Raw genomic sequence first — 15077 nt, forward strand, 5'->3', positions numbered from 1 at the left:
TGCATTAGCGCGACATCGCGTTCAGATAAACGAGACATTGCGCTAACACATGTACACAACACACCGTCGCGCTAACGCAACTTTGCACAACACGCCGTCGCGCTAACACAACTTTGCACAACACGCCGTCGCGCTAACACAACTTTGCTTAACACGCCGTCGCGCTAACGCAACTTTGCAAGTTTCACAGTCTAGTAGGAAGTCGTGTCCGGAAATATTAGACTGCGCATGCTGAAATATGCATGCACGCAAGCATGGATAAAAAATAAATAAAATGTACTTTGAAATATATATATTATTTTCATTTATTATCAGTGCATATGAATAAAAATATAGTTACTAGTGTGTCACTAGATAAGGATATGAATTTCGTGGATCATTGTTTAGTTGATCCACGAAATTAAATATTCATTGAAGTGCAATTTTAATAAACATTTTGTATTGATAGGTTCATTGGCCACTAATTTACGTATACTTGATATTGTGATTTTCACTTTATCCACGAAAATTGATGCCCTTGAATATCAATGAAACTACAGTATTCAATTGCATATAAGCCCGATTCTCAGAAACTATAGATAACTGCATCACCATATTTTCACAGTGGTAGTGAAATACCACTAGTAGATGCCCCTGAAAAATTCAGGTCCCGAATATGAATTCTAAATTTTGATTTGCGAATTGCTTTCTAGATAGAACGCAGTTCACTATTCAATTGCATATAAGCCCGATTCTTAAACATAGGTAATAACAGATTACAAAGCTCACCGAGACGAAGGATCACCTTTTTGAGGAATCACCTTTATGAGACCACCTTTATCATATTATTTGAAAATCATAGTTAATGATCTTGGATATACATGGATACTGTTTTGACAAAATATCGTATAACAATATCATATAATAAAAATTGTATAATAATCATATGTTCATTTCATAGGGTATTATATGATACAATGTTTATCAATACGATAATATGAAATACTATATTGCATCCTATGATACCAGTACAATATATATCATATATTACAATAAAATACTGTAATAAATAATGATGAAATATGATATTGTAACATATGATATGACATTGTATCTTGTTATACATTATTGTATTTGATCACATAATACAATATCATAATATATTATGATATTGATATGATATGATACATTATAATAATATATGATACAATATCATATCACATAATGCATCACAATATTATACTGTATAATATTATAGCATGATATTGCATTGTATGATATTGTATCATATTTAACACAATGTAGGATATTGTATCATATGATACAATAAAATTAGCTACAACATTGTATCATATCAATTGATACAATATCATGTGATATAGTACTATATTATATCATACAATATCATAGTATACTTTATTGTATTATATGATACAATATCACATTATACAATATCATATAATACATTTTCATATATTGATATAATAATATATTATATAAACCAATCTCATTTCATACAATATCGTATCATATGATATGATATATATTATACAATATATCATATGATACTATATTATGTTGCAATATCATATGAAATAGCATGTGATAAAATATAATATATGTGATATTATACAATATCATATTATACAATATTGTATCATGATAAACAATACTATACATAACAATATCACAATACAATATCATATCATAATGTACAAAAAAAATTGATACAATATCATATCGTATCATATAACTTTTTACAATATAATATATGATATAATATTGTATCATATAAAACAATAGTGTATCATATCATACAATACTATATCATAGGAATCATATTATATCATTTAACAACGAACACATCTATCAAGCAGGTTTTAGATAGGATAATTTTTTTAGCAACTTTGATAATGGAGATCTGCATCTGAAGCTACCTCTGCAGTTCATTAATATTATAGTTAAATCAACTATGCAAGCTATTATCTATAACATTTGTGACCTGTTCCAAAAAAATAAATCTCATCCAGCATCCGAAACATACGCCTCAGATTCAGCATTCAAGCCTGCCAGGTGCATCAGTATCATAAGACGTATCATCCATGCAAGTTTTATGAAGTTAGGACCAGTAATAACTAAGATATAATCATCAGAGGGCACCTGCTCCAAAAACTTTAACAAACTCTTAAAACCTTAACCTCCTTCAGCATCCGAAACCTATGGCTCAGATTCAGCATTCATGCCTGTCAGGTGCATCAGTATTATAAGACGCACCATCCATATAAGTTTGGTGAAGTTAAGACCAGTGATAACTAAGTTATAATCATCAAAGGGCACCTGCTCCAAAACTTTAACCAGCTCTAAAAACCTTAACCTCATCCAGCATCTGAAACCTATGGCTCAGATTCAGCATTCAAGCCTGCCAGGTATATCAGTATCATAAGACGCACCATCTATGCAAATTTAGTGAAGTTAGGACCAATAATAACTAAGATATAATCATCAAAGGGCACCTGCTCCAAAAACGTTAACCAGCTCTTAAAACCTTAACCTCATCCAGCATCTGAAACCTAAGGCTCAGATTCAGCATTAAAGCATGTCTGATGCATCAGTATCATAAGATGCACCATCCATGCAAGTTTGGTAAAGTTAGGACCAGTAGTAACCTATAAATTGCTATCAGAGGGCACCTGCACCAAAAACTCTAACTTGCTCCAAAAACCTTAACCTCCTCCAGCATCTGAAACTCGTGGCCCTGATTCAGCATTCAGGTCTTTCAAGTCCATGAGTAGGTCAAGATGCATCATCCATGCAAGTTTGGTGAAGATAGGACAAGTAATAACTTAGATACAGGACCTGCAACAAAAACTTTAACCAGGTTCGGACGCCGACGCCGACGCCGAGGGTATAGCATAAGCTCCCCCCGACTTCGTTTCGGTGAGCTAAAAACTACCCAAATATGAATTCTAAATTTGAATTGCAAACTGCGTTCTAGATAGAACGCAGTTCACTATTCAATTGCATATAAGGCAAGCGGGCCTCAAATATGAATTCTAAATTTTGAATTGCAAACTGCGTTCTAGATAGAACGCAGTTCACTATTCAATTGCATATAAGGCAAGCGGGCCTCAAATATGAATTCTAAATTTTGAATTGCGAACTGCGTTCTAGATAGAACGCAGTTCACTATTCAATCGCACTAAATTTTGAATTGCGAACTGCGTTCTATAGAACGCAGTTCACTATTCAATTGCATATAAGGCAAGCGGGTCCCAAATATGAATTCTAAATTTTGAATTGCGAACTGCGTTCTATAGAACGCAGTTCACTATTCAATTGCATATAAGGCAAGCGGGCCCCAAGTATGAATTCTAAATTTTGAATTGTTCTAGATAGAACGCAGTTCACTATTCAATTGCATATAAGGCAAGCAGGCCCCAAATATGAATTCTAAATTTTGAATTGCGAACTGCGTTCTATAGAACGCAGTTCACTATTCAATTGCATATAAGGCAAGCGGGCCCCAAATATGAATTCTAAATTTTGAATTGCGAACTGCGTTCTATAGAACGCAGTTCACTATTCAATTGCATATAAGGCAAGCGGGCCCCAAATATGAATTCTAAATTTTGAATTGCGAACTGTGTTCTATAGAACGCAGTTCACTATTCAATTGCATATAAGGCAAGCGGGTCCCAAATATGAATTCTAAATTTTGAATTGCGAACTGCGTTCTATAGAACGCAGTTCACTATTCAATTGCATATAAGGCAAGCGGGCCTCAAATATGAATTCTAAATTTTGAATTGCGAACTGCGTTCTTCTAGATAGAACGCAGTTCACTATTCAATCGCACTAAATTTTGAATTGCGAACTGCGTTCTATAGAACGCAGTTCACTATTCAATTGCATATAAGGCAAGCGGGTCCCAAATATGAATTCTAAATTTTGAATTGCGAACTGCGTTCTATAGAACGCAGTTCACTATTCAATTGCATATAAGGCAAGCGGGCCCCAAGTATGAATTCTAAATTTTGAATTGCGAACTGCGTTCTATAGAACGCAGTTCACTATTCAATTGCATATAAGGCAAGCGGGCCCCAAGTATGAATTCTAAATTTTGAAATTCTAAATTTTGAATTGCAAACTGCGTTCTATAGAACGCAGTTCACTATTCAATTGCATATAAGGCAAGCGGGCCCCAAATATGAATTCTAAATTTTGAATTGCGAACTGCGTTCTATAGAACGCAGTTCACTATTCAATTGCATATAAGGCAAGCGGGCCCCAAATATGAATTCTAAATTTTGAATTGCGAACTGCGTTCTATAGAACGCAGTTCACTATTCAATTGCATTTAAGGCAAGCGGGCCCCAAATATATATGAATTCTAAATTTTGAATTGCGAACTGCGTTCTATAGAACGCAGTTCACTATTCAATTGCATATAAGGCAAGCGGGCCCCAAGTATGAATTCTAAATTTTAAATTGCAAACTGCGTTCTATAGAACGCAGTTCACTATTCAATTGCATATAAGGCAAGCGGGCCCCAAGTATGAATTCTAAATTTTGAATTGCGAACTGCGTTCTTTAGAACGCAGTTCACTATTCAATTGCATATAAGGCAAGCGGGCCCCAAGTATGAATTCTAGATTTTGAATTGCGAACTGCGTTCTATATAACGCAGTTCACTATTCAATTGCATATAAGGCAAGCGGGCCCCAAGTATGAATTCTAAATTTTGAATTGCGAACTGCGTTCTATAGAACGCAGTTCACTATTCAATTGCATATAAGGCAAGCGGGCCCCAAGTATGAATTCTAAATTTTGAATTGCGAACTGCGTTCTATAGAACGCAGTTCACTATTCAATTGCATATAAGGCAAGCGGGCCCCAAATATGAATTCTAAATTTTGAATTGCGAACTGCGTTCTATAGAACGCAGTTCACTATTCAATTGCATTTAAGGCAAGCGGGCCCCAAATATATATGAATTCTAAATTTTGAATTGCGAACTGCGTTCTATAGAACGCAGTTCACTATTCAATTGCATATAAGGCAAGCGGGCCCCAAGTATGAATTCTAAATTTTGAATTGCGAACTGCGTTCTATAGAACGCAGTTCACTATTCAATTGCATTTAAGGCAAGCGGGCCCCAAATATATATGAATTCTAAATTTTGAATTGCGAACTGCGTTCTAGATAGAACGCAGTTCACTATTCAATTGCATATAAGGCAAGCGGGCCCCAAGTATGAATTCTAAATTTTGAATTGCGAACTGCGTTCTATAGAACGCAGTTCACTATTCAATTGCATATAAGGCAAGCGGGCCCCAAATATGAATTCTAGATTTTGAATTGCGAACTGCGTTCTATATAACGCAGTTCACTATTCAATTGCATATAAGGCAAGCGGGCCCCAAGTATGAATTCTAAATTTTGAATTGCGAACTGCGTTCTATAGAACGCAGTTCACTATTCAATTGCATATAAGGCAAGCGGGCCCCAAGTATGAATTCTAAATTTTGAATTGCGAACTGCGTTCTATAGAACGCAGTTCACTATTCAATTGCATATAAGGCAAGCGGGCCCCAAGTATGAATTCTAAATTTTGAATTGCGAACTGCGTTCTATAGAACGCAGTTCACTATTCAATTGCATATAAGGCAAGCGGGCCCCAAATATGAATTCTAAATTTTGAATTGCGAACTGCGTTCTATAGAACGCAGTTCACTATTCAATTGCATTTAAGGCAAGCGGGCCCCAAATATATATGAATTCTAAATTTTGAATTGCGAACTGCGTTCTATAGAACGCAGTTCACTATTCAATTGCATATAAGGCAAGCGGGCCCCAAGTATGAATTCTAAATTTTGAATTGCGAACTGCGTTCTATAGAACGCAGTTCACTATTCAATTGCATTTAAGGCAAGCGGGCCCCAAATATATATGAATTCTAAATTTTGAATTGCGAACTGCGTTCTATAGAACGCAGTTCACTATTCAATTGCATATAAGGCAAGCGGGCCCCAAGTATGAATTCTAAATTTTGAATTGCGAACTGCGTTCTATAGAACGCAGTTCACTATTCAATTGCATTTAAGGCAAGCGGGCCCCAAATATATATGAATTCTAAATTTTGAATTGCGAACTGCGTTCTAGATAGAACGCAGTTCACTATTCAATTGCATATAAGGCAAGCGGGCCCCAAGTATGAATTCTAAATTTTGAATTGCGAACTGCGTTCTATAGAACGCAGTTCACTATTCAATTGCATATAAGGCAAGCGGGCCCCAAATATGAATTCTAGATTTTGAATTGCGAACTGCGTTCTATATAACGCAGTTCACTATTCAATTGCATATAAGGCAAGCGGGCCCCAAGTATGAATTCTAAATTTTGAATTGCGAACTGCGTTCTATAGAACGCAGTTCACTATTCAATTGCATATAAGGCAAGCGGGCCCCAAGTATGAATTCTAAATTTTGAATTGCGAACTGCGTTCTATAGAACGCAGTTCACTATTCAATTGCATATAAGGCAAGCGGGCCCCAAGTATGAATTCTAAATTTTGAATTGCGAACTGCGTTCTATAGAACGCAGTTCACTATTCAATTGCATATAAGGCAAGCGGGCCCCAAGTATGAATTCTAAATTTTGAATTGCGAACTGCGTTCTATAGAACGCAGTTCACTATTCAATTGCATATAAGGCAAGCGGGCCCCAAATATGAATTCTAAATTTTGAATTGCGAACTGCGTTCTATAGAACGCAGTTCACTATTCAATTGCATTTAAGGCAAGCGGGCCCCAAATATATATGAATTCTAAATTTTGAATTGCGAACTGCGTTCTATAGAACGCAGTTCACTATTCAATTGCATATAAGGCAAGCGGGCCCCAAGTATGAATTCTAAATTTTGAATTGCGAACTGCGTTCTATAGAACGCAGTTCACTATTCAATTGCATTTAAGGCAAGCGGGCCCCAAATATATATGAATTCTAAATTTTGAATTGCGAACTGCGTTCTATAGAACGCAGTTCACTATTCAATTGCATATAAGGCAAGCGGGCCCCAAGTATGAATTCTAAATTTTGAATTGCGAACTGCGTTCTAGATAGAACGCAGTTCACTATTCAATTGCATTTAAGGCAAGCGGGCCCCAAATGTATATGAATTCTAAATTTTGAATTGCGAACTGCGTTCTATAGAACGCAGTTCACTATTCAATTGCATATAAGGCAAGCGGGCCCCAAGTATGAATTCTAAATTTTGAATTGCGAACTGCGTTCTATAGAACGCAGTTCACTATTCAATTGCATATAAGGCAAGCGGGCCCCAAGTATGAATTCTAAATTTTGAATTGCGAACTGCGTTCTATAGAACGCAGTTCACTATTCAACTGCATATAAGGCAAGCGGGCCCCAAGTATGAATTCTAAATTTTGAATTGCGAACTGCGTTCTATAGAACGCAGTTCACTATTCAATTGCATAGAAGGCAAGCGGGCCCCAAGTATGAATTCTAAATTTTGAATTGCGAACTGCGTTCTATAGAACGCAGTTCACTATTCAATTGCATATAAGGCAAGCGGGCCCCAAATATGAATTCTAAATTTTGAATTGCGAACTGCGTTCTATAGAACGCAGTTCACTATTCAATCGCACTAAATTTTGAATTGCGAACTGCGTTCTATAGAACGCAGTTCACTATTCAATTGCGAACTGCGAACTGCGAACTGCGTTCTAAAAACTGATTGCCGAATATTATGTGGTGATAATTTCTGTCGGGGAGTGATCAAATCTATCATAAAGCCCTTCGGGCTTTATTGGATTTGATCACTCCCCGACTGAAATTATCACCACATAATATTCAAAGAATGATTCCTTATTCCTTATAAAAATGCAAACCACATACTGCATATGGCACAAACCCTTACCTCATCTTCGGTTATCTGAATAGCTAGGAAGTAATTTGGTGATTCCCGCTTTCTCCGGGCCATCTTCTTTCCACTATCTTCTTGGCTTGTCTTTTTAGTCGGTTTCCCTCTTTTCCTATTTTTTCCTAAACAAACGACTTAAAAATTAGTAACTAAACGCAGATAGATGTATATATTGGCTTTCACTGATAACAATTCTACATGTATAACGCACCGGCGGAAACACATTGAGTATGCTTTCGGTTGATTTTATTTAAGGTAGCGTAAAAGCAAATTTATAAACAATACTTTGGTTTCATCAATATTCGTTGAATACCAATATTCTTGGATTTCGTTATTAATTTGATCCACGAAATTAAGTGTTCATTGAAGTGCAATTTCTATCAACATTTTGTATTGATAGGGTCATTGGCCACGAATTTACGTATCCTTGGAACTGGGATTTTCACTTTATCCACGAAAATTATACCCTTGAATATTAATGAAACCACAGTATTAATATTAAGAATTTATTGTAACTATGTATATATGCACAGACTAGCAATTTTTTTCTTTACTTATCTTATCAGCAAAATACAGCATCTGGTTGATAACAATTTGTCAACAAATTAGAGATGTTTGAAAAAATTAAAAACTTAGATCGAAATGTTAAAATGTTTTTTTTTTTTAAATGCTCGTTTCTCATTGTTTTATATCTCTAAACCGGCTTTACTTCATCATACTTGGGATTGGGGGCCCGAAGGATGAATGGTAACGGTGTCCCAAAATAGTAAATGTTGTGGAGAATTTGTATGGGTTCAGAATTCAAAGTTATTCAGTATGTAACGAAAGAAAGTGGGCGCTTAAGATGTACATTCGGCAGGAATCAGGGCGCACAAGGAAAGTGAAAATTTCATCAATTAATTTTGAATATTTTTCGAATTATAACCGTTATTTGGTTTCTGTTGGATGTGGAATGAGTGGAAAAATATTTGAAATGCAAAAGGTTTTATCATAATATGGGTATAAATATAGCAACACGATGCAATTCATGCAAAATCCTACTTATTTACAACTGTTTTAAATGATTTTGTTGTCTCTGGGTCTTCTCTCCACAAATTTGAAACGTGTAAAGATAACATATTTCAACATTAAAAATGTCGCTTTTTAAAAAAAGATGGAGAGATGACCCAGAAATGACTAATTATGTACTTTTTCAAATTATTTTTTGAAGGATAAAAAACAAAGTCCATTGATATGACAATGTTGTTTCAAACAGTACTTTATAGAGCTTATATTGACAAGTCTCGCATGGCTCAGTGGTTTCGTCCTGGATTAGTGAATATAAACATTCAGTGTTTTGGGGTCAAATCCAACTGGTGGTCTTTTAAAAAAAAATTAAACTTTTTTGCTTTAAATGATTTTTATTATAACAAGATGTTGAATTATAATATGCCGGTATATTTTAATTTGTTGTTAATGATTTCTTGATCTGCTGAATGAAAACTATTTTCTTTTCTTATTACTAGCTTTTTTAGGATATACACAATATAACTTCATTAAAATATGTTTGCATTAACATTTCCAACTAGTTATCGGTTTACCTCTCATTGCCATTTTTTGAAAGCTTGTGAGTTTTTTAATAACCGGAATCGCCATGTACTTCGACTCTCAACATAATGTATTTTTGTTGAAACCTACGAAAGCCGAGAAGGATCATTCGAGATTCGAGATTCAAAATACGAGATTTGAAATACGAGATTCGAGATTCGAAATTCGAGATTCAATATCTAAATTAACCAATCAAATTATGGATCTGAAACCTGTATCCTAGCAACATCAAACTGTTCTAAATAAAGATCATTCGTACATGCTCTTTCCTACAAATAAATGTCTTAATAGCTCTTATATTGTGGTTATAAAATGGTTAAATTAACATTGATAAATTGACCCCACACAGGATAAACAATTAAATTAGTGATAACACTGTGGGCTTTGCAAATCTGTGTGATTTTGTTTGTCCTGTACGTATCCTCCCCCCGAACCATTTACACCCGTTGTGTATTCGCCCAAACTGTGTAAAAATCGGCTCGCGAAGAAAGATCTGTTTAATCTAAATAATAAAAACTGAGTGTGGTTTTAGCTATCAAACGAAATTCAATGAAATAATCGACATGTCAAATTATAGGCTATCATAAAGTTTTAAACCATAGAAGATATAATGATTTACAACCTCAACGACAAAAAAGATAGATAGGAATAGTGTATTGTAGGGTATCAGTGCCATTGTCGATGAGAGAGAGAGAGAGAGAGAGAGAGAGAGAGAGAGAGAGAGAGAGAGAGAGAGAGAGAGAGAGAGAGGGAGGGAGGGAGGGAGAGAAAGAGATAGAGAGAGACACACAGACAGACACAGACAGACGGACAGACAGACAGACAGACAGAGAGTTTTGTAGTGTCAAATTCAGTTTTGATTTAGAATTTAAAATTAATTTGATTTGTTACAAGCATATATAGACAATAATTAAGCCTCTAAAAGGAGAAAAGAGAGGAGGTAGCTAGGGTAGGCAGACCAACTAGCAAGCTTTAATTTTACATCGACACTCTCTCTCTCTCTCTCTCTCTCTCTCTCTCTCTCTCTCTCTCTCTCTCTCTCTCTCTCATCACCAAGCATTTCCTTTTCCGTGAGGGGGTTTAAGGTATTTGTGATGTCTTACATTAGCTCGCGAAATTGATAAAAAAAACCATGAAAAGTTCTTTAAATTGTGTGCGGATGTTGTACTCCAATAATCTGTTTTCAGTATATACATTTCAAGAGAGGGGGGGGGGGGGGGCTATATAGTCCTAATTAGTTTGCCAGTTATTCTGTCCCCACTCTGTTTTCTCTTCGTTTTCCAGGATTTTTTATTTGGCTCGGCAAATTAATATAAAACTTTCTGTGTAGCTCCATAACGATGCACTGTAGATAAATTATGAGTAGTTTTACTTTTGATAAACAGGTACATATCCGTACTTGATTTTTAATTTGACTCTTATAATCGGATTTAATATTCCAATAAATATAGGGTAGGAAAAAGTAGACGGGACTTTTTTGCGCATATCCTACTGTACCATTCATTCAACACAGGTATTAGCACTCATCGAGTTCAACTTGCTTTCCTTTTTTTCATCCACTGGATTTAAAGCTATTAATTTTTGAAAATATTTTGAATTTATGGCCTGATTATATATAAATTAGAGCTGCGCTGGTGCTTCTATTTACCCAAATGGCCCAAAATATAACCAAATGAATCTAAAAATTTGACAAAATTAGTTTTAAACGTACGACTCTTTTTCAATACTAATCGGGTATGTCCTTTAGAAAAATCTTGAACCACACACATTTTAGCAAATAAAACGACAATTGTTTCATTTTTTTATGGGGAGGGAGGTGGTGCCGGTAAAGGACATGTATTGCTTGTGGCAGTTGTGCTATACTCTCATTTGTTATAATAGGTAATACTACATATTGATATAAAATGAAAGTTTCCAATTACACTGTACATAGCTTCTATCATGCATTTTGACCCGTGCGATAGTTTAAAACAATTTTCAAAGCATTTAATGTAATTCAACCGATCATTTTTGAAATTTAATTTTCTGGATCCCCGCCTGATACGTCCGCCTTCTTGTATATTAGAATTACATGTACGTTGACCATATGTACACATTAACTTAATCGGCTATGTTATGGGACGATAACATTTTTTATCAATGATAATGATAAGGATATGTAACAATTAACAGCCTATTTGTGGGTTTTTGCACTGATTATTTGAGATAATTTGCCGCCATCTTTTATGCATTCCACACACCACTCACAGTTTCTTTATTTGGTGTTCTGTGTGTATGGCGACAAATTGGTAAATTTGCACCACTCACTCCTTGTAGCTTCATCCTGACTACATTTTTTATCTGGCTAAGTGTAATGTAGTAGTATATTAAATACACACATCTTTGTTTGCCGTGCTTATTTACATCTTTAGATCTTTACTTACAAAAAAAGTAAACATTTGTATGACTTATATGTAATTATTGTCATTTTTGGTGCGGGGGGGGGGGGGTAGGAAACTACAGAGAAACTTAACTTGGCTGTGAAACATATGCTTTTATTCTTTCTTGTTGATATGAATGAATTATAACAAAAAACATTTACAACAATTAATTTTGAAATATTCATGCACAATCAAATTTTTAAAAAGTTTTACTGTTCTCTGCACAAGAAATCGGCAATGTGAACAAATTGGCACCCTATCATCCCTACCTTTAATTGTAGAGAGTAGGTATCCTTCTATATTGAAAACTATGGTGGCATAGTTCTGCCACCACTTGTCAGATATCCATGTCGACTTGTCAGATCTTGATGTCGACTTGTCAGATAATTATGTTGACTTGTCAGATCTTTATGTGGACTTGTCACTTATTCACGTGTTGGAAAAAGTCAACACTAAAACGTTTCCACGCCCAATTTGTGCCATCCAGTTGACATACATTTTCTGACAAGTCGACATAAGGATCTGACAAGTCGACATAATCATCTGACAAGTCGACATCATTATTTGACAAGTCGACATAATTATATGACAAGTCGAAATCATTATTTGACAAGTCGACATAATATCTGACAAGTCAACATAATTATCTGACAAGTCAACATATAATATGAATGATAATTTTCTTCATTTTATTTTTTCTGTCAAATAATTATGTTAACTTGTCAGATCATTATGTCGACTTGTCAGATAATTATGTTAACTTATCAGATCTTTTTATCGACTTTTTAGATGATTATGATGACAAGTTTATGACAGTTAGTGGCAATAACACGCTTTGACAACAAATTATTGAGTTTTTACGCAATACGATAATTTTCTGACAAGTCAACAAAAAGATCTGACAAGTTGACATAAATATCTGACAAGTCGACATAATCATCTGACAAGTCCATATAATTATCTGACAAGTGGTGGCAGATCCATGCCACCATAGAAAACAATTCCAAAAGTAAGACTCATAATAAGTTGTTTACTGAGGAAAAGGAAAATAAATTGTATTTATTAATAATTCCGTATGATGTGATAATACCCGGTATCTCAATGATTTGTTTATAATCATAGTACTGGTGTATCACTGTATGCATACATAAAAACGATAAGTAATGCTTATATTTATTAGTGAAACAGGACAGATTATTTATATTTAGATTTTTTAGATACATGTACTAATCTTCTTGTGGGGATCTAGAAAGGAGGGGGTCAGGGGATCTGGACCCCCTCCTCGGGAAAATTGGAGCTTATTAAATTTACATAGTAAAATTTTTTAAAATTGGCCTAGGAACCCCTACAGAAAAAATTAGCTACGCTTATGGAGTTCTCTACCATAGCCGCATTTTTACACAAAAGGGGTGAATAAACCCGGGTTTTAAACTATTACTGGTGGTGAAATACCCCAGTGTTCAAACGCATCAGGTGGAAATGCACCAGGGCAAACAAAATCACTTAGATCCGTAAAAGCACACTGCATTATTACTAGTCTACTTAGATATTCTGTGTAAAAGTAAATACAAATAATCATTAAGTTAGGTAGGGAGAAGTGAACATAGCATTTATTTGTAGGAAAGAGCATGTACGAATGATCTTTATTTAGAACAGTTTGATGTTGCTAGGATACAGGTTTCAGATCCATGATTTGATTGGTTAATTTAGATATTGAATCTCGAATTTCGAATCTCGAATCTCGTATCTCGAATCTCGTATTTCGAATCTCGAATCTCGAATGATCCTTCTCGGCTTTCGTAGAAACCTGTACGTAGCCTTTCGAGGTTATAGACATTTAAATCCCAATTGATTCGTGTCGATGATTCCTGAAAACTTACAATCTTGTGCGCTCACTTTCTTTAGCATGTGGGATACTGGTAGCTGTGATGTTGTAAATGTTGACATTACGCTGCCCCCCCCCCCCTCCCCCCATTGTTGACTTCCTAAAGTTCCTTACTGACGAGGTTTCATTTAATAATATAACAATTGAACTTTAAAGAAATATATCGCATAAGGTCGAAAATGGTGGTCAAAATGTTACATGGCATTTGATCTTTGATTAACGTGCCTTGCATGCATGGCTCAATGCATCAATTTGGCATAAAGAATTCGGCTGGTTCGTCCTATTTTGTAGTTTTAGGGTTTTTGTGTTTGTTAATAAAATCTTACTAGCTAAAGATGGCAATTTTGCTTTCGCATGTTTTCATTATGTTAATGTTTTAAAGCAATCGATTTAAATAAATCTCTAAAAACTTAAAATTAGATTTTGCGATCATAACCAACAGACTGCCCATTTTTACTTCTTCTTACTATGGAATTTAGTTTTTGTACGTTAGTGCATTTATAACAAAGGTTTGGGAATAAACGGCATTGTGTGCATGATTGCGTAATTTTATTCACAATTTAATGTAAATATGGAAAGTTTTCGAAATCTGTGATAAAAAAAAATGGTATATTATTCTATATAAAGTTAGAAACTTTCTGCAAACTATACAATTTAATTCAAACGCATTTAGATGTTTAAATATAATTTCCAATAATTTTTTTTTTACATACTGGCCCAGTCTGTAAATGCCTCTGTTTGAAATATGTCATGCAGTCGTTGGGTTATAAGTGAGTTACAGAGCTGGCAATTTTTACATTTAAATTTAAGTGAAAATTCCTGTCTTAGTCCTAAAATGAATGAGTTAAACATTATGTACTATTTATTTATGCTTAAAACGAGTTAGGAGATAGACAAACCAGCTTGAAAACGATTTTTTATTGGTATTTTGAACCTACGTAAACAAAATCAGGGCACAGTCCTTGTTTACCTGACAAAGACTTGTTAGCTCTGTATATTGCTAAAGTTTATAACTCTAGCACTGACTCTCAATTTTCATTTTATCATTAGAAATGTATTCCTAAAGCATTGTATATAATAAAAACAGAAAAATAGAATTTGACCAAAATCGTGACCTGATAATGCCCTTTAAATGCGGATTAAAGTACATTATAATTAAAATACTTTTCACCGGTTTAGAACTTTCAAATTTTGCAAATTTAACCAATAATAACCGTCGGAAACCTAAGGTTAATTACGCTTCGTTCCTCTCTCCATTACCGGG

At 34.7% G+C, this 15077-nt stretch overlaps 1 protein-coding gene across 3 annotated transcripts in view; it reads right to left on the reverse strand.

Annotated features, from left to right (window-relative positions):
- Nucleotides 1-15077, reverse strand: part of LOC105317791 (A-kinase anchor protein 7) — a 32059-nt gene that overhangs the window by 12540 nt on the left and 4442 nt on the right. For all 3 annotated transcript variants that reach the window (XM_011414519.4, XM_011414521.4, XM_066076694.1), the window contains exon 2: nt 7919-8043. In XM_011414519.4, the coding sequence (XP_011412821.3) occupies nt 7919-8043 (125 nt within the window). The remainder of the gene's footprint in view (nt 1-7918; nt 8044-15077) is intronic.

The sequence above is a fragment of the Magallana gigas genome, chromosome 2 (genome assembly GCF_963853765.1).
Source record: "Magallana gigas chromosome 2, xbMagGiga1.1, whole genome shotgun sequence".
NCBI lineage: Eukaryota > Metazoa > Mollusca > Bivalvia > Ostreida > Ostreidae > Magallana > Magallana gigas.